General features: G+C 42.6%; 2 protein-coding genes across 3 annotated transcripts in view; both read left to right on the forward strand.

The window, feature by feature from the left end:
* The first annotated feature begins 1,051 nt into the window (after positions 1-1,051).
* On the forward strand, positions 1,052-3,972 carry LOC115552575 (uncharacterized). Of its 2 annotated transcripts, none has more exons than XM_030368804.1 (7): positions 1,052-1,188; positions 1,288-1,342; positions 1,441-1,524; positions 1,727-1,765; positions 1,958-2,260; positions 2,754-2,852; positions 3,684-3,972. In XM_030368804.1, the coding sequence occupies exons 1-7, from the start codon at positions 1,174-1,176 to the stop codon at positions 3,758-3,760; spliced, it is 672 nt and encodes a 223-aa protein (XP_030224664.1). In that variant the 5' UTR covers positions 1,052-1,173; the 3' UTR covers positions 3,761-3,972. The 2 variants fall into 2 exon arrangements, with proteins under 2 accessions (XP_030224664.1, XP_030224665.1); XM_030368805.1 differs by having other exon boundaries at positions 1,444-1,524.
* Positions 3,973-20,377: 16,405 nt separating this feature from the next.
* Positions 20,378-20,513, forward strand: part of arl3l1 (ADP ribosylation factor like GTPase 3, like 1) — a 6,600-nt gene continuing 6,464 nt past the window's right edge. The window contains exon 1 of the mRNA XM_030368811.1: positions 20,378-20,513. This exon is cut by the window's right edge and continues 143 nt beyond it. The gene's annotated coding sequence lies outside the window, so the exon portion shown is untranslated.

A 20,513-nucleotide genomic window follows, 5' to 3' on the forward strand; every position in this document is an offset into this window, starting at 1 on the left:
AAGGTCCGAAAGATACCAACGAAGGCCACCATATTACTGTTGAGATGAGCCTACTACAATCCATTAAGGTCGAGGTTATTCAGAGGTCTGTCTGGCTCGTTTCCATTTTCACGCTCCCTAAATGGAAAACCCTTCAGAAACAGGTGACTCCTAATTACAGGACTGCTCATCATGCTGTCAAAAAGGGGTATTTAACTTGAACCGCAGGCTTTGTAACTTTCAACACTTGGTCAACCACATGAACATTTGGAATATCTTTAAAGGCTTATGCATGCTTAAAATGACTTAAAATAAAGGCTTACAGTGTGGACAAGTAGTTATGCTGCTTATGACGTTTTCGTTGTTGTACTACAGTTCAACAGCGGCCTCTATTGGTCACTGCAAGTAGCGCTTCAACATCTAACATCTTGAGTATCTCTCTCTCCCTCTCTCTCTCTCTCTCTCTCTCTCTCTCTCTCTCTCTCTCTCTCTCTCTCTCTCTCTCTCTCTCTCTCTCTCTCTCTCTCTCTCTCTCTCTGCATAAGTCTAAATAAAGATATGATGTCCCTATTGTTTAGATTAGATTAGATTCAACTTTATTGTCATTGCACAAGTAAGGAGAACCAGTAAATGCAGCTTACATCTAACCAGTAGTGCATCATCAAAAAGTGCTTTACCTTATGGCAGTTCCTAAATAAAAATACACAAGACACAGAATGCAGGTCCATTATTAAAATGCAGAGTTATGAGGAATCAGACAGTCCATATCATAAACAGAAGCAGTATGATCATATAAAGTAAAGTGCATGGTTGAAGTGCATAATAAAGTGCATAGTGTTCAGAGGTAGTCTGATAGTCCATAGTCCATGTTCACCACACGCGCAGCTCTGTGTCTCTCTCTCTCTCTCTCTCTCTCTCTCTGTTTCTTTCTCTCTCTCTCTCTCTCTCTCTCTCTCTCTCTCTCTCTCTCTCTCTCTCTCTCTCTCTCTCTCTCTCTCTCTCTCTTTCCATAAGTTTAAATAAAGACATAATGGCCCCATTGTTTGCAGTTCACCGTACACGCAGCTGTCAATATGCATCACTATCATTGTTTACAATCGGTGTAGGTTCGCCCATACAAAGGCAGCTCTGTATTTTAGGCAAAATAGAGAGGCTCTCGCTTCCCACATCTCCACACTTCATGATCAGGGACCTATGATGCCATGGGAGGTAAACACATTAATTATTGAAACATTCACATATTCATCGATATGTTAAAGATAAAGTTCATATCTGACTATCTGGTTGTTGTATATTTTGGCCTTACAGATGATGGCAGTGAAGGAGGTGCTTTTGTGGTGTTTTCTGGGCGCTCTGCTCGTGTGTAAGGCACCCTATTCGCTTCACACTTCTGTTATTCCGTTAAGAGCTGATGTGTTTGTTTAGTTTCCCATATGATTGTATGTATTTATGCCTTCCTAGCAGGGGTTGGATCGTTGTGTGTTCCCTCTCAGTGTCTTGATTGTGAAAAAACAACAAAAGTTCCGGCACTGAACGAATCCTCAGGTAAGGAAAACATGTTTTATTAATTTATTCCACCTGTTCTGTAATTTTATGGAAAGTTATGTAATGTGTATTAAAGTACCAGTATTCATTTGTTATTTGAAAATATTTAATATTCGATTTCGATATAATATTTGAAAAATAATTGTTTCTCTGTTTGTAGTCAACAAAAATAAATGACTTTATGATTCTGTTTTCCTTATAGAGGTTTGCGATGTCTGCGCAAATAACACATGCTTTTCTGGTCAGTATGCGTGAATGAATAATAATGCTTTAATGCTTTGAAGTTTAATGTTTTTTTTCTTCTGATTGCAACTTGTACTATACCTATTAAAACTGTATAAGTGTAAGCCTATACATAAATTAAAAGTATAATTATGACATTCCCTTCTTCAACCTCATAACAATTGTATTCTCCTTTGATTTACATCCGCAGTCCTCAAACTTGATGTTATGGGCTCACACCAGTCGTACTCCCTAACACCAGATGCCACGGCCCATCTGAACCCCAGCTCCGAATATTCCGTGAATGAGGGAGACAACCTCATTCTGCACTGCTACCACAACCTGCCGCTAGTGGACCTGTTTGAGTGGCTGCGAGACGGTGAAGTGCTCGAATACTCGAATGTCAGCAAAGTCACACTGAAGGCGTTCAGCACGGCCAAGGGAGCCTACCGATGCAGGGTCCGAAGTCCCTGTGGCAACTTCACCTCCGAGGAACAGCAGCTGGATGTTGAAGGTGAGAAGGCAGGGCTGAGGGGCTCAGATACACCAGATACTGGCTGGCATCCAATATGTCCTAGACTGTCCTATTGCACTGATCATTCTGAAAGAGGAGTTTACCTGAGGAGGTCCTACCTGATTGCCATTTGCACATCTGCACTTTTCTGTATTTGTTTCTGTTTTACTCTACACTGGTGTCGTAGATATTTAGCTGGATTATTTGAATAATGACTCTATAGTAGAAAAGTGTATGTGTTCCTTGCACCAACATACAAAGATGTTTGTGTGTGTGTGTGTGTGTGTGTGTGTGTGTGTGTGTGTGTGTGTGTGTGTGTGTGTGTGTGTGTGTGGACCTGTGTGTGCGTGTGTGTGTGTGTGTGTGTGTGTGTGTGTGTGTGTGTGTGTGTGTGGGTGGACGTGCATGAGTGTGTGCGTGTGTTTGTGTGTGTGTGAGTGTGCCTGGGTGTGTGCATGTGCTTGGCGTGTGTGTGTGTGTGTGTGTGTCTCAGACGGCAGTGTGCTCTTGGTGGTACTGTGTGGTTCCTGTGCCGTGGTGTTGGTGCTGGGGATGGGAGCCTCCATGAAGTACAAGCAGAAGAAAGAGCAAGGTGAGGGGGGCGTGGAGGACGTCCACACCGTGCGGCGATGGGGGGGCCATCAATGAACATGCTTAGAAGAACCATAGAAGAAGGGATCTTATTTCTGATATATGTAGAACAGAGAGCAGATTTACATGTCAATTTGTGATCTTTCCAAAATTATGTATTCTTACTCTTTTAAAGGGGACATTTTTGGTACGGGTTTGATATTTTAAAAGTCATCGAAAGACTTGGTTATGGAATCAAATGTGGGCTAAGGAAATCTGGTGCCAGTCAAATGGCACTCTCACTTGTTTAGCTGCAATAATTGGCAATAATTGAGAGGTAAAGTGAGTAATTATCTCTTCATTGCCATTCCAATTCCTCCAGTTTCATCTATGGTATTCCCATTCATCTCAGAGCCTGCCTCTAATCTGTGTAATTAAAAAAGATGCTCAGCCACAGGGTAAAAAAATAAGTAGCATGGAACTGCTTTCTTATTTAACATATGCATGCTTATTTTCTAAATAATAAATGAATGAATGTGGCTATTATAAGAAAAGTATTGCTAGAAAATAAATCCTGAAGTAAATAAATATATTTTAATACAAATTAATATAAATAAATAGGTTTTTCAGTTAAAAATACGTCTTTACAAGGACCACTTTCATGCGTTGTCCTTTTATGTATTTATGTTTGTATGTAGTACAATCGTATTGTATGCATATGTACATACAATACAATTGTACGTATATACACACACACACACAAACACACACACACACACTGACACACGCACACACACACTCTCTCTCTCTCTCTCTCTCACTGCGTTTCGTCTGATTTTCTTCCTTTCCGCAGCTGCTCAAAAGAGGCGCCAGGAGGAGCGCGCCAAGGCGCTCCAGATGACCTCAAGCATGACTCCGAGAAATACCTGAAAAAGTTTGTTCATTGTCGTGATGGGTGTGAACTGGGCCAGGGGCGGTTCTAGGTTGCATTAACATCCGGGGCTTAGCCCAGAGGGAAAAGAAAAGGATCCCTTTGGGCATACAATTTAATTTTTTTTGTCCGCTTTATTGTGCATGCAAATTTTTTCTGAATGCTTTACCTAAATAAACAAAAATACGCGGTTTATTATAGCTTTAAATAGCTACCTGACTGCTTTGCTGCTTATCCCTAAACATCTACAGCTCAATTCAAGTTATTTAAGAGTAAATGAATGCAAGTGGGATTATATATATATATATATATATATATATATATATATATATATATATATATATATATATATATATATATATATATAGAGGGAGAGAGAGAGAGAGAGAAAATATTATTCTTTTATTTTATTCATTTTACCCAAAAATTATATTCGGGGCTAAATAAATAATATCCGGCGCTTTAGCCCCGAATAAAACAGCCTTGTGATGCCACTGAGTATAAGTAAACAGGACACTGCCTAAGTATGAGTATAAGTACCCATGATACTGGCTCAGTATGAGTATCAGTACACAGGATACTGGCTCAGTATGAGTATAAGTACACAGGATACTGGCTCAGTATGAGTATAAGTACACATGTTACTGGCTCAGTATGAGTATAAGTACCCATGATACTGGCTCAGTATCCTTTGTGGCCCCCTGCCATCCGTCGGACCCCGTCCTCCGCCACCTGACGTCCGGCCCGTCGATGGGAACGCCGTCGACGGCAGCGGTGTTTCTAGGTTTCATAAACATCCGGGGCTTAGGAAAATGAAAATGCCAAAATTATTTCTATGCTTCATTTTGCATGAATTTTTTTCATAATGCTTTACCTAAATAAACGAAATATAGTTTATGATAGCTTAAAATAGCTACCTGACTGCTGTGCTGCTTATCCCCAAATGTCTAAAGTTCCATTCAAGTTATTTCAGAGTAAAATGAATACAAGTGAGACAGACTTTACTAGTGGTGAAACGGATCAGTGTGTCCACGGTTCGGTTCAGATAACCGTTTTGGGCCTCGGTTTCGGATACGGTTCGGATTAGGATCATGTCCGTGATAGTAAAAAGGCAGACTTTTTTTTGACGGAGGGTTTGGGGGAGTAACACAAAAATGAATGAGACCCACAGGCTATTTGCAATGTGTTAATTGACTGCAATCAGACAACTTGCAAGGCTTTTTTGTGCAATAAATGTTCCCCTAAATGCATTTGAAAACATGGTGCACTGAGTGTAACATGTAAGGGATAACGGCCGACAAGGCTTAGAACTCTGGCGACGAGCGCAGCATGAAGCCAGAGTTGCCTCTACCTGTCCATTATTTCCATCGAACCGGTCGACCTCGAAGGCCGTTATCCCGCTTATCACCCGTTTGTATTTATCTCCCGTATATTTAGAATATAATTGTATCAATTACTTTCTTTAAATTTAGGAATCGTTTAAAGCCCAGTTTGTTTTGAACGCTGACAGGCTGAAGGGAGGGGCGGGAAAAGTCTCATTGGCTCGGGCAGCACTGGAGAGAATGCATTCCGCTGGGTCCTAAACACCCTTTGGTATCGGACGTTGGCTACAGTAGGCAAAATACGCTACATAAGGCAATGCCTTCATGAAACCGAAATCCGCGGATCTCCAGAATGCTCCGAACTGTGGTAAACGAACCGAACGGATTCGGATACAATTCGAATCCGCTGCAGGCCTAGACTTTACACACACATATCTGACTGGGGATAGGATAGGTTAATTCACTTGAGGTGGTAAAAACGGTTTATCTTGCCAGACGGACTATCTAGACTACTTATAAATACTAATACTAATTATAAATATTTGTACTTTTAATTTTTTTAACCCAAAAATTATTTTCAGGGCTAATTAAACAGTGTCTGTGATTAGGATGTCTGCGTTCAGGGCCTAATCGACCAGGTAAACACGAGTCCTGCCGTCCTCCGAGCTCCAGGAAACCCACCAAGTTCCAGGTGGTTAATATTTAGCTCAGACGTCGTTCACTTAATACATTCATGATCCAAAATCTTACCGCAGCTGACCTCAGATCTGTTGAACTGGGCTTTTATTTCTTTCACTTCATATGCTTCGACCAATCCTGTTGCTGGAGGCAGTTATTTGCAGAAAAACTAGACCAGCACATGAACATTTTAAAATGTAAATACAGATATTCCTGAATAATTAAGGTGTATGACAGCTCCCTCTGCTAGACAGTCTCACACCAAACTACATTTTTCATTTGAACCAACGTAGCTATAGTACATTGATGTGAGACGGGTTGGTGGATTGAACGTGTTGTAGTAGCAGAGAATGGCCTGCAGGGCAGTATGTACATTGTTAAATACATGAATAGGCTTCAATTTTGTAGCAATATGGAGGTTTAATATTTTTACAAATGGATTATGTGAACATTGCTGAATAACAATCATGTATATTAAATGTATTGCAGGAGTTTAGCTTGACATTAACCAAGTTAAAGGACAATTAAATGAACCGCACTAAACATGCAGTAGTCAAGTTGGGATTTTAATGTATAAACAGAAACACTTGACAGAAGTTTAATACAATTTTGTAAAGGAAGGCAGAGGAAAACATTTTCCAAAATGAATCTTTCCAAAATGTCACCACCATTCCGAAAGGAAGTGAAGAGGTTTGTGTAAAAGCAGTCCTCCCTGACCAGCTCTGTCCCTGACTCTAAACCCTGACTCTCAACCCTAACGCTGAACCCTCTGAGGGCAGGAAGACGCGCCTTCAGTGTAAAGGTTTGAATAACAGAGAAGGAAGAAGAGGAAGCAGTAGAGAGTAGTGAAGTAGTGAGGTTAGTGACAGACATGCGGGAAAGGCGTGTGGAAGCACACGGTTACATGTGGGGTCAAGAAGATCATTCCCACTGGAGGTCATTGATCCATCAGCCTCACACTGCTGAGCTCAGCAGGTCTTCTGGAGGACAAGGCTCAGATGAACTGAGGAGACGGGACCAGCAGGATGTCAGGATCAGGGCGGGTTCAGATCAGGTGTGTCTACCCCCGACCAAACAGGATCAGTAGAGGTTCAGCTCAGATGTGTCTGCCCGGACCAAACAAGGACATTGATTAGGTTCAATATTCAAAAGATGCAACATTATCTGAACCAAAGACAAGTCATTAAGGAGCAGGCAGGCTTTAGAGCGCCTTGCTCAAGGACGCATCACTGTATTCTGAGGACTTGAACCCGGCAACATTTGTTTGAGAGTTGAACCCCCAACCCCCTACCTAGTCCACTATTTCCAGATAATGCCAACTTACGAGGAATCCTTGATGGTAGAGTCCTGGTTGTCCTCAGGATTTGCCTTCCTGACGTACGGCTTCTCCATCAGTCCTCCAGATTCCTCGTCTGGTTACAAACGTAATTTGTCTTTAATGTAAGTTAACAAACTGTAGTAATTTGTCTCTAATGAAAGGTAACAAACACAGGAGTAGTTGGGGTCTAATGTAGGGTCACAAACACAGGAGTAGTTGGGCTCTAATGGCGCGTAACAAAGTAGCAGCTGTAGTTTGTCTGGTAAACAAGCACAGTAGTATGCCGTAACTTGTACTGGACAAACTAATTCTGCGTTACAACAAGTCCACTCTGTTTATTTTATGCAAACTTACAAGGATCCTGGTTGGTAGAGTGATGTCGTCCTCCAGAGTCTTTGCTCCTCCATCAGCTCACCTCAGCCAGAGTCCTGGTCTGGAACAAACAGCGCGAGTCTGGCCCTAACGTCTGGTAACAAACATGTAGTTTGTCTTATATTTAAGCCCTTTATTTCCACTTTGTTAGGTTAATGCAAACTTACAATCCTTGTTGGTAGAGTGATGGTCATCCTCCAGATTCACGGCTACCCTACCAGCTCGCCTCCGCTCCAGAAACACGTTCTAGTAAGAAAACACAGTGGTAGTTGGTTAACGCATGTCAAAGGAACAGCTGAATTTTGCCCTTTAAGTCAACCATGTAAGTAAATACAAACTTACGAGGAATCCTTGTTGGTCGATTCCTAGTCGTCCTCCAGCGTCTCAGCTCCTCCAGCAGCTCTCCTCAGATTCCTGGTCTGGAACAAACAGCGGAAGTCTTGCTTCAAAATGTGGTAAAACAGATGTAGTTGTCTGGTATATATGGTACAAACACCGGTAGTTTGTGGTAGCAGAATTCTACGAGAAGTGGCAGTGAGTGTGAAGATCAATTCAGAGTCAAGCTCCATCTACCCCACGACAGACGTCCTTCACCAGGCAGGGCCTCCACCAGCTCCTCCACGAGGCAGGGCCTTCAGCACGGCTCCTCCATCAGCATGGCTCCTCCATCAGCTCCTTCAGCACGGCTCCTCCATCAGCACGGCTCCCCCAGACATAGATTCCTGGTCTGGTTACAAACAGTTGGTCTCAGCAGTAAATCACCTGGGGACGCAACACATCGCACCACCTGCATCCGAGGTGTTGTTAAAGTGAAGACAAATTCAAACATATTTAAACACTTAAATTAGACAACGTCTGCAGATTGTCGCGTTCAGCAATTCATCCACTACGGTCGTAGCAGCACTAGTAACAATAATGGCTCATATGACTCTTACATAACCCCCGTATGAATTAACTCAAATCACAGCTTGGCACAGATGTAAAGTCATAAGATGATCAAAACCAGACCTAAACTACCGTGGATTTTAGTGTTTCAGATGAGCTTGGTGATGGTTACCCTCCGGTCCGGTGCTGCAGGCCCCTGGTCTCCAGCCTCAGTCTCTGGTCCATCCTGGCACCACAAGCATCCGGTCCCCAGCCTCTCAGCCTCACCTTTCAGCTACAGCAGCAGATTTATATCAGCATTTGCCCAACAATAAACTTAATTGACTCAACGAAACCGAGTTACACAATTAATTTAACTATTATTTTATATCTCAAGACTAGAAAAGACTTGAGGCCAGACATGAGCATCCCGTTTTTGGGAATGAAAACAGAGCAGTCCACAAGTTTAAAGAAGTGGTTCAGGCCATGCATTGAAACTGACCTGAGCAGACTATACTCACACACCAGAGCACTGTTCTGGAGGACTTCTGACAGGAGGTGGAGGTCTGGCTCTGGGTGAGGAGGTGGAGGTCTTGCTCTGGGTGAGGAGGCAGACACCTTGGGACAAACTACATGTTACCTTTTTAACCTTGTACAGTTCTAGAGTATCATCTACTGTAACATGTGGGAAGGACGGCCATTATTTTAGCTTTGATATTATCCAGTTGGTAACTCTGCACCAAAGTGGTTGTTTAACGTCATTCCATTTAGTAGGGTTTAACTTCTGTGGCAATTAATTACAGCAGATATTTAGAACGTACAAAAGTAGAAGTAATAAAGAACACTAAGCAGTATCGATATTAAATCAAATGTACTCAGCCATATTCAGGTGCTGGGTTCCGTTGAAATGCCACCTTGAAATGATTTTCAGCCGTCACTGATGTCAAAAAAGGGCCCGCAAGTAGAACGCCGATTTGTACGCAGCGAGAGTCCCGTCACGTCATCGTGGTTAAAAGTACGGCGCAACCATCGGAAATGATCAACATATTGTACGACGTACGTGTCAGTATGTATTTAATATTAAACTTAAGCTGTTTAAGATAAGGGGCAACAATTCCCAATGGATACGACTGAAAAATAGTTTCCGTTGGCAACGGCTCGAGGTTACGCTAATACAATCCAGAACGTTCTGCCAGATTCCCTCAGGGGACTCCCGTCCAACTAACTGCCAGGTGGTTTCTTATGGTTGTCAAGACTACAACGTTCTATGCTAACCATTGGGACTAAATCAAGTGACCGCACTCAGAACCTTCCACGGCGGGAAGCACAAAACGTCCGACTGGAATCCGAACATTCCGGCCGGAACCAACCACAGAAAAAACAGAACCAGCGCCTCACCTTGAGCTGAACGGAGGAAGATCCTGAAGTCCAGCGATGGTCTTCATTAAAACACAGCCAACAGACTTACCTTGAGGAGATCTGTTTGTTGCTGTTGGTCATTGCTAATATTCAGTGTACCTTTACATTATTATAAACCCAGTGTGTACAAGTTATATCACTCAAAACTGTACGAAGAACCAAACTACCATGTACGTCCCACAACAACTTTAAACCTAAAATCAGTCAATACAAAACTGCGTCTACATTTTACAATTATCTAGATTATTCAGGGTACAAACCATACAGAGCAAATCTAAACGTTGAGCTCACAGAGAGCCGACCATAGCCCTGCAACGTCACCCTGACCGCCTCATCACCAACAGCAAATCATGCCAGCCAGCCAGCCAACACATGTACAGGTCCAGTGAGAAGTGGGCATCTGAGTGAAAGAACCGCCCATAATAAAAAGCCCAATTCCTGAACTATCCAACCATCTTCATTGTTTAAAGATTTACCGACTTGACATGCCATTGTGTTCTAATCACCTTTGTCTGCTCCCTCGTTACTTATAAAACTCTACATCTCCATCACTAGAGTGTTGCATTCTACTCATGGGGGTGTGGTCTGAGTGAGCAGAGATGCATGCTGGGATACAGTGCTTTCTGAAGTCTTCAGTTCTATAGACACGCCCTTCAGGAGAAACCAAGTGTTTGAGAATCTGTCATGACATCAGTTACATGAGCTGGAATATCCTACAAGATGGCGCCAGGATTCTCAGAGGAGAAAGGCCAAGAGGAAGATGTGAGGGTTCTTCCTCCCGACCAGTAGAACACAACGGTTCTCATCAGTACCATGGAACACTTTGAAACATTCTCTTCTTTACACCTTGAAGCCCCAGTGAAGGTTTCCTTACCTCCTCAGCTGAAGAGCACAACTTCAGCTCGAAGAGCGCAACTTCAGCTCGAAGAGCGCACTAGTTGGAGTTCCCAGATTGGTTCTGATTAAGGGAACCAATCGTTCAGCCAGTCCTGTCCGAAACAAATACAGTTCAGCCTGAGAAGACCTGCAACTGAGAGCAAGACAAGATCCACAGGGCTCTCCATCAATCCAGCCAGGTAGGAAGAGCCGTCTCATTACAGATCTGAAGGTTATCTTGAATATCCATTTAGTTCCCTTTCCAACATCAGACTCTCCTTTTGGAATTCCTTTAGGTGTCCATCCTCCATTGATCCTGATTGGTGTATTCCTAGTGTGAAGTCACTGATCTGAACACACCGCTTGCATCCTTTTACACTCGAGTTGGAACCCCTCCTTCCTGCCCAGTGTGTTGTATATCGCTCCGCAGCGTCGCTCTGGGCTCTTCATGTCTACTGGAGGCCCTTAAGTAAACGTGTGGCCGTCCATCAGGTATGATTTAGTTGACCATTCCAATATCCCAAGCCAATCACACAGATCCCCGTATGAACATTATCACTGTCAAAGCAAGTCGGACACACACATAGAACCCCGGACACGCAGGTAGAACCCCATGCCAGGTGTGAGACACACACAGCAGAACCCTAGCGATGTTCAAAAATCAACCATCTCATGTCAAACCCAAAACACACACACACACACACACACACACACACACCACTGAGCCATAAAAGGGCAAACAATCATGCAGGGTAAAAACCTCATGCCAAATAACGTTCCATCATCCAACCCCAGCTCTCCTGCCAGGGCACCCAGAACAGAACAACCAATGTCTCCAGAGAAGTAAATTATGTGCAACATTTTTCAGTGGCGTCCCACATTGGTGATGGATTATGCTCGGCGTCTCCAAAATGTGTCCAAGGTTGATTCAACGTCTCTGAAGTCATGTCTTTGTAGTCGAGTGGTTTCCTGAATGAGGGGCCTTCACAGATGCAAACGGTAGAGCTTTAGTCAGCCTGAGGACAGGAAGGAGGTCATCTGCTCAGAAGACCACCCAGTGGAGGGGGGTTGCTCTTGAGGAGCAGGATCCATCTTGGAATGGCCCCAATTAAGACCTTCTTGGAAATGAAACTGTTCCTGAGGAGTCACGATGTCTGGAGGGGACTGTTGAATGTGTTCCATGGTTCTCTGCGTCAGACTGAAGTTGTGTTTTAACTGTTGAGATGAGGAGCCCCCTCATCTCCCCCTGGCGTTTCTCCTTCTGAATCCCCGTCTCCATCTTAAAGAACATTCTAGTCCATGTAACTTTCGTCACAACGGTTTCTCAAACACTCGGTTTCCCCTGAGGGGGCACGTCTACAGACCGGTAGAATTCAGACAGCGCTGTATCCCAGTATGCACCTCCGCTCACTCAGACCACACCCTCATCATTAAAGCAACACTCATGTGCCCAACCTATTACTCCAGCATACAATAATAACTTGGAGCCTGTACTAGGGATGGGCGATATGGCCTAAAATCCATATTGCGATATACATTGCAACTTATTGCGATAACGATATATATCACGATATATAAATCATAATAGAACCATTTCAGAACAGGTTACATAGACTAAGGAAAGTCAAACTGCTAAATGTAAAAAAAAAAAAAAGAAACTTAGTATGTCGTTTTGAGAACATTTATTGCAAAACTAATCATACAACATAATGTTGTAGCTGCAGAGACTTTAAAAAAGAAAAAAATCTTCTGTGTAAAGACGTATACTTCTCTTAATGAAATTAAAACTGGTGGGGTCTTGTTAATAAAGAAACGGATACTGTGAATTAGGGAAATACGTCCAGTATTAGGCATGGCTATTTTAAATAAAGAAAAATCTTCCAAGTGTGTGCACAGATACTTGCTATTAAAACATACAACAAGTGCAAAATGAACGCATATCATTTTGAAATGAACATGAAATGAGCGCAATCACCAGTTCCTCCGTTTCGCTTTCAGCCATATTTACTTATAGATGATGATGATGCGTTGAAGCCGGTTGGAGCTCATGGCTCTTTAAATTTCGCGGGTCGCGGATGATGCGATGCAGCTGGTTGCAGCTCGTGGCTCTTTTTAAAATTCGCGGGTCGCGACGATGCGTTGCAGACGGTTGCAGCTCGTGGCTCTTTATATTTCGCGAGTCATGGATAGATCGCGTCAAACATACATTATCGCGATAGAGCAATATAACTAAAATCTCTATCGTAGGCCATTTTTTATCGTTTATATCGCAAATTCCTAGCCTGTACCCATTTTAACAAACCATTAAAACCAACATTAACCAAACACCTAAGTAACCCATGAACCAATAAAACATCCTTAAACTCAGATCAACCTTCAGGTAACGGGTTAACTCACCAGGAAGCCAAAATACATCAGTGTGCCCAAGAGTAATGAGAAACTTATGACTTACAGTTTGCAGTTCATCTTCATGGTTAAGTTGGGATACTCACAGAACTGCAGTTAAATATCCATGATAGACCTTTGAAGGGAGGAACAGTTTACTCATGGTCCCCAAACTTGGGCACCTGTCCCACAGTTCAACATCTACCATCTCGGTTGAATTAGATAAATTAATTACAATACAAATTCAGGGCTTTTGGGATCATCCAACTTTTAAATAATGATTAAGATAATCAACTAATCCAGCTTATAATATCAATTATACTAATTATTTGAACGTCATTAGTCAAGAGTGATTTACCCCTTACTTTGAAAAGTTTGAATGTATAGTCTCGATAATGTTACTTACAGATGGAATCATTATTTAAATTTCAAATGAGAGTTAATCCGCCACAATCCCCGATTTCCTTCAGACATTATCAGTGAATTATATTCAACATACAAGTCACGTCAGTTGTGCTTTGGCACACAATTCTACTCACATTAGGTTCAGATGAGATGCTCCTCTTTACTTCAAAAAGTCTTTAACCTGTGAAAAAGGAAGAGATGTCAAATAAGTCACAACAGACTTCAACATAACAGTACACACACGTTGTGGTTTCTGAGAACTCAACAACATACCGCGATTGGGAGACGCTACACTGCCAAACATTGGAGGAAAACAATGTGGCCTACTGTCCGGTTCCCTCTTAAGTGAAACGCACCAGATGCAACCAATTAACTGATTAAGTTAACCACATGGCAGGCAAGCTGCGGCAGGGGAGCCATTGAGTAAAACTCAACGCAGGTTCGGCGCCCTCTGGTCGCACTTGGTACTGAGGGTCCACGCACACTAGGCCATCTGGCCGTGGCCGTTTTCACACCTAACCGTGCTCAAATCTGCCAGTGTGAGTGTGGCCAGTCTGGCCAGGCCAGGCCAATTTGGCCACTAGGGAGAGGTGTGCTGCTACGGTACGGGCCGCTATGGTACAGATGCTAATGAGCTGACACGCGCACACGCACGCCTACGCAACCTGAGCTGGATGACGTATAGTGCATGCGACGACCACGGACATAATAAAGGCGACGAGCCTTCTTTCCCATTAAACGGTAAACATCGCGTCAAGTGGTTCAAACCGTCTATGGTTCAAACCGTTGGTATGTTCTCTGTAGCTGTGTTCGAAATCGTTCCCTATCATGGATGTAGTGCACTAAATAGGGTATATCACAATGCAATGCGGTCGTGTTTTTCCAGAGGAGAAGAAGCTGAATAACCGCGAAAACGAATACATTTAATGATGGAGTCTCTTATTTGGGATTTAACATAGAAAATTTAACATTCAAAATTAGTTAAAAAAAACTTGAACAAGGAAATGTAACATTCAACATCAATACAACCTCCAGCTTTCCTCGTGAGTGTCCGGTTTGTTTACATGATGTGGGCGCATCTGTCTGGATCACACAAATACCCGGCGCATTTACTGACGCAAATGACGTTTAGAAATGTTAAGCGTAGTGTCCGAATTCTCGTTCCCTATTCCCTATATAGTGCACCATATCATGTAGACTATATAGGGAATAGGGAACGAGTGTATAGGGAACGATTTCGAACACAGCTTCTGTTGTTAATACTCTGACTGGCGGCAGACTTTATGGAGTGGCGAAGTCACGACCCTTCCGGTAGAGCTCATGGGACCTATGAGATCGAAAAATATGAATGGGTGTCAATGGAGAGAAAATAATTATTTTCTGGTCCCAGTCTTTATATGCCCTGGATTACACATGTTTGTGGATTTAAATGATAATTTCTCATGCGAAGAAAACTAAAAATGTTCGTGAAGAAGTTTGATAATTTTAGGTTTTATGTGAGGTCGCTTTGTGAACTACAGCTCTTCGCTGCTCTCGACGCATATGATATACGTCACCACACCCGCCCTTGGAACTCGGCACAGAGATGGCGATCTCTCTGCCCCACTTCACCGCTTTTTCCAATGGGAGGATAAAAGCATAGAAAGAGGTGAAAACCATTATAAGTTGGGGCACGTGCAGAGTTTCAGTTATGCCGATGGGGAGATTGTCGGTCTTCTCCACGCCAGTCGCAGGGAGCGTGACGTCACATACGAGCCGTGTAGTCTTTCTCGTTGTGTTTTCTTTACAGCCTTTATCTGAACAAATGCACAATAAACGGTCGAACTCATTGCATGAAAAATTATCCTTTAAATCCACAAACAACATATGTGTTATCCAGGGCATATAAAGTGGGACCAGAAAATAATTATTTTCTCTCCATTGCCACCCATTCATATTTTTCGATCTCATAGGTCCCATGAGCCCTACCGGAAAGGGCGTAACTTCGCCACCCCATTATGGCATGGACATAATAAAGGATGGACCACGGACTGGAAAATGGCCGCCCATTCATTCCTATGCAAACCTGCTCAGTGGCGCATGGCTACATACAGGAGCGATTTGCTTCCGCGTTATGTGGCCAAGACACGTGACCTATTCCGTGACGTACCGGATGCAGAGATCTTCTTCTTCTTCTAGTTTAGTGGTGGATCATAGTTTTTCCCCATATACCGCCACCTACTTGACTACTACACAGGAGTTTGTGACAAGGACGTTGGCAAATGATACGTTAAATCGTAAAAATAAATTCAAAGAAAAAACCAAACTAACGAAACAAAATAAAACAAACTAACAAAAGAAATGAATAAATAAAAAATAAAATAAAAAAATATATATACTTAAGGTTAAATTCTTCTAATTAGGTTAGTATCTTTTAGCTAATTTATCAGCAATTTCATTGCCATATATTCCATGGTGGGCTGGAATCCAACAGAACTGAATAACTAAACCAAGGCTTATAATATTTAAAAGAAGATGCTTTACCTCTATCACCAAATCTTCACGTATTGAATTATCTGTTATAAAACTTAGTATCTACAACCCATCTAAGAGCGGTTATTATTGTGGCCATCTCGATTGAGTATACTGATAAAGTCACCCACTCTATATCCATATCCTTTTTCAAATTCTGGCATATATATGCCAATACCACATTGTCACCAACTTAGTATCTACAACCCATCTAAGAGCGGTTATTATTGTGGCCATCTCGATTGAGTATACTGATAAAGTCACCCACTCTATATCCTATCCTTTTTCAAATTCTGGAATATATATGCCAATACCACATTGACACCATTCTATGATAGCTGATAACCAAGGTACACACTGTAATACTATAATCAAGAGGACATACAGGCAGTTCAAATAAAAAGAGATAGAACTTTATTGATCTGGAAACTTCATAAATATGTAAGATTGCTCCATATAATACCATAGTAACATAGTAAACGTATAGGCCTAAAAAATTCAGTTCAATGTTATTGCTTAAGAAACAGATTCCTTCCAACTAACTATTTTACGAAGAATGCAATCAATAATTTATATAAAAGTAAATGTTTACATATCGACCAGCAACGAAGTTGGAGTAGCCTACCCAAATATTGAATTGTAATACACCAACATTGTCAATTGTCATACATAGCTAACCATAACCCTGTCATACATAGCTAAACAAGCAAATGAAAATGAAATACCTACCAACGCAACTGAAATGTTAATATTAGACAATTAACAATATTATGAAAATTACGTAGGTCTCCCATAATCATTCAGGTAATCAATACGTCCGTGCCTGTTACAGCTATTTCAATGATGTGTGTTATATATCCGTGTTCAACGCCATTCATGTTAAGTAAAAGGACAAATCTCAGACTTTGGAAGTTAATGGAGTTAATTCGGAATTTAATTTAATTCGGAAGTTAATGGAGCCGTGCACTTCAAAATAGGTCCATAGCAAGGAGCCGTTTGTTTCAGTACGGCTCCTTTCAGCTGCCCACCCAACATCAACTGCTAATAAAACGCTTGAGGAGGCGTTTTGAAAAGAAAAAACTTACATTTTTTTAGAACAGGGTAGAAAGATAATTATGAGCCTTTGATTGATATCCAGACATTTTTTGCGGAGACACAATCCTGTTCCCCACTTGTATTGGAGTGGACGGCGATATCTACTTCTGGGCCACATGAAATGACGGACCCCCGTCCACTCCCAGCTAAAACAGCTGCAATACCAGGCTTGGCCTCTGAGCACGGGTGGATTGCGGAAGTATATGCCTATCCTGGGGGCCTGCATTATGGTCCATGCAGCGGACGCTTGGTGATGACGTGTTACGACGTGATGACGTATGTTGCGATGGAAAATCTACATGTTGTATTGTTTTGGTCTATATGAATTTAAGTTTTGTTGCTATTCTGTGTAATTTTATATAGTGTCTGCCTTCTGGGCTCCTTTTGGGTCATTTAAAGTGTGAACGTTCGAGAGTCGTGTGAAGCATTTTATTGCCTGCCTGTACCTATCTTCGTGTGTTGTAAATCAGCCAATCGTAATGCTTTGATGTCCTCAACCCCCTGGCTAACGTCAACGAGACCAGAAGGTCACTCACGGCCGCCGACCCCTCAAATGACATCGGGGGGGGCTTCAATAGAAAAGATTACCATCTGGTAAACAAAGGCTGTTGGTTTTATGGGGGGGGGCACCCCCTCCAGATGCCAACCCCAGTGAATAAGAACTCATTGCTTTCAAACACTCGGTGGACTTCTCCCCAGCGTACCTTCAGAGAATGAAGTAACACGCCAAGAGAAGCTCTCATCTGAGGCCTCAGATTATTGTAATGTATGCCTGTTATGTTGTTTGTTGATGCATGTTGTGATGTATCTTTGTTCGTACTTTTAATACAAATATATATAACCACTAATTGTCAACAGTATTGTGTGCTTTTTGCATCTAAATATCTCATCTGCTTAGACGCAATATCTGATACAGAAATTGCCACGACAATGTACAAGAGCCTACCGTGGCCACTGGCCAGGCCACAGTTGCGACGGCCAACGGCCACGGCCAGATGGCCTAGTGTGAGTGCAGACCAGAGAACAATGGGGCCATTTGAGCACGGTTAGGTGTGAAAACGGCCAACGGCCAACGGCCACGGCCAGATGGCCTAGTGTGAGTGCACCCTGAGAGGCTAATTCAGCTCTGTGTTTGATCTTAAATGACCTCACACCATACAGACAAACACCATACAGACACACACCAATACACCATATAGATTCACACCATATGCACGCACACACCACAGATACACACATATAGATTCACACACAATATTGATACACACAACATATAGATGCAAACCATATGCACACACACACGATAGATACAAACCATATATATACACGCACACACCATAGGTATACACCATATAGATACACACACACCATAGATACACCCCATATAGATACACACCATAAAGATAAACACACAAAATAGACACACACCAAAGATTAACTTAATATAGATACAAACTATATAGATAGTTTGTATCCTCCCCCCCCCACACACACACACACACGCACACAACACACACACACACACACACACACAAACAATAGATATACTCCATACAGTTCTGGTCACTAAATACTCTCTCTTCTCCTTCTCCCCTCTAATCCTTTTATCATCTCCTTCCTCCCTTCTCCGTCTCTCTTCCACGCATATCGCATTTTTATTGCCTCTACTCAAGAGAATTCTGGCGCCAAATTTATTTGCATGCTTAATTGTGCATGCAAACTTTTTCATAATGCTTTATCTAAATAAACGGAATACGCGGTTTATAGCTTTAAATATCTACCTGACTGCTGTGCTGCTTATCCCCAAACATCTAAAGTTCCATTCAAGTTATTTCAGAGTAAAATTAATACAAGTGAGGCAGACCTTACTCATATACACACACACACACACAGACACACACACACACACACACACACACACACACACACACACACACACACACACACACACACACACACACACACACACACACACGCACGGATGACTGGGGATAGGATATGTTAATTCACTTGAGGTGGTAAACAGGTTGTTGTTTATTCTCTTGGCAAAAGGACTATCTAGACTAGGCTACTTATAAATGTTTATAAATATTATTGTTTATTTTTATTTTTATATTCGGGGCTAATTAAATAACATCCAAGGCTTTAGCCCCTAATAAACCGCATAGTGACACCACTGAGCGGGGCTGTCCCGCACCATGAGGTGACTACGTCAGTTGCGGTTAGCGCTGGCTCGCGCAAGCCGACTATAAATGGCACTCACCATCAAACACACCTCCACTTTGACTTACTATGCTACTATTTATAGCCTTTATTGCACTTCACATCTATAATATTCTAAGACAGTTTGTTGGAAAGGGAAATGTAGGGGGGGGAGGGAAGATTGGTTGAGGTGTGTGTGTTACTGTGTGTACAGTCAGGTTTATCCTGGCGGATATATTGTGTAACACATTGACCAGGTTAGCCACGCCCCCTGCTCATAAAGCTTGCTGAAGGGGCTGCTGGGATGAGCAAAAGGGCCTGGAAATGTTTTTAATCCAGGCGTGCAAAAAATGATAATCCCACTGAATGCTCCACTCACAGGGTCACAGATCTATTCATTTAATCCCAGACCTCAGTAGCTATGCCTGCTATGCACACACATGATTGTATCATAAATGTTTTTATCAGGAGCCTCATTGTGTTGGCCAGCGTATTTTCCATAAAGACCTGATGGGGATCAACGGAGCGCCTCAGAGCGACAGCCATCAATGCCTTCCCTATTTCATAACAACTTTTATTGAACAATAAATCGTGCATAGCGCATTTGGTTGAAACATTGTCTCCTTTCAAGTCTATTTTATGTGCATCATGTGGATTATTGTGTTTTCAAACTCAATGTTTAAATGTAATGAAATCTCCACCTCACCATATGTCTAGCTGCCTAGGATCCTGTGTGGGTTGTTGTTTATCTGCGTGTGCGTTTGACTGCCATTTATGTGCGTAGATGTTTGTGATTGTGTCTGTGTGTTGACATCCTTCAATGCGTGTGTGTGTGTGTGCACTCATGTGTGTGTGTGTGTGTGTGTGTGTGCGTGCAAAAGGCACGTGCTGGTGTATGTGTGCGCACGTGTTTGTGCACGTGTGTTTATCATTGGTGTGTGTGTATGTGCATGTGTCTTCTGTGTGCGTGGCTGCTGCTAGCTAAAGCTGTGTCTTGGTAGCCCCAGAGCAGGTGGCTCAGGGATAATCCAGGTTAAGCCCCACACTGAACACTGGAAATGGAGGCATGAAGTATCGGTGAGGCCTGTGCATGGGCGACTATAGAGCTAATTCTGGCCCCCGTAATCCCACCCCCCTCCCCCACCACCACCTCTCGTTCTGCTCGCTAACTCCATCATCGTAGTGAGGAGAGCAGTTTGTAGCTCAGGTAGACGACAGGACAGAACCCTCACACACACAGCACCCGTGCACCCCGTCCGTCCGTCCTTCAGGGTCCTGTCAGAGTGGGGGGGGAGACTTGGCAGT

Source organism: Gadus morhua, chromosome 10 (assembly GCF_902167405.1).
Source record: "Gadus morhua chromosome 10, gadMor3.0, whole genome shotgun sequence".
Lineage (NCBI taxonomy): Eukaryota > Metazoa > Chordata > Actinopteri > Gadiformes > Gadidae > Gadus > Gadus morhua.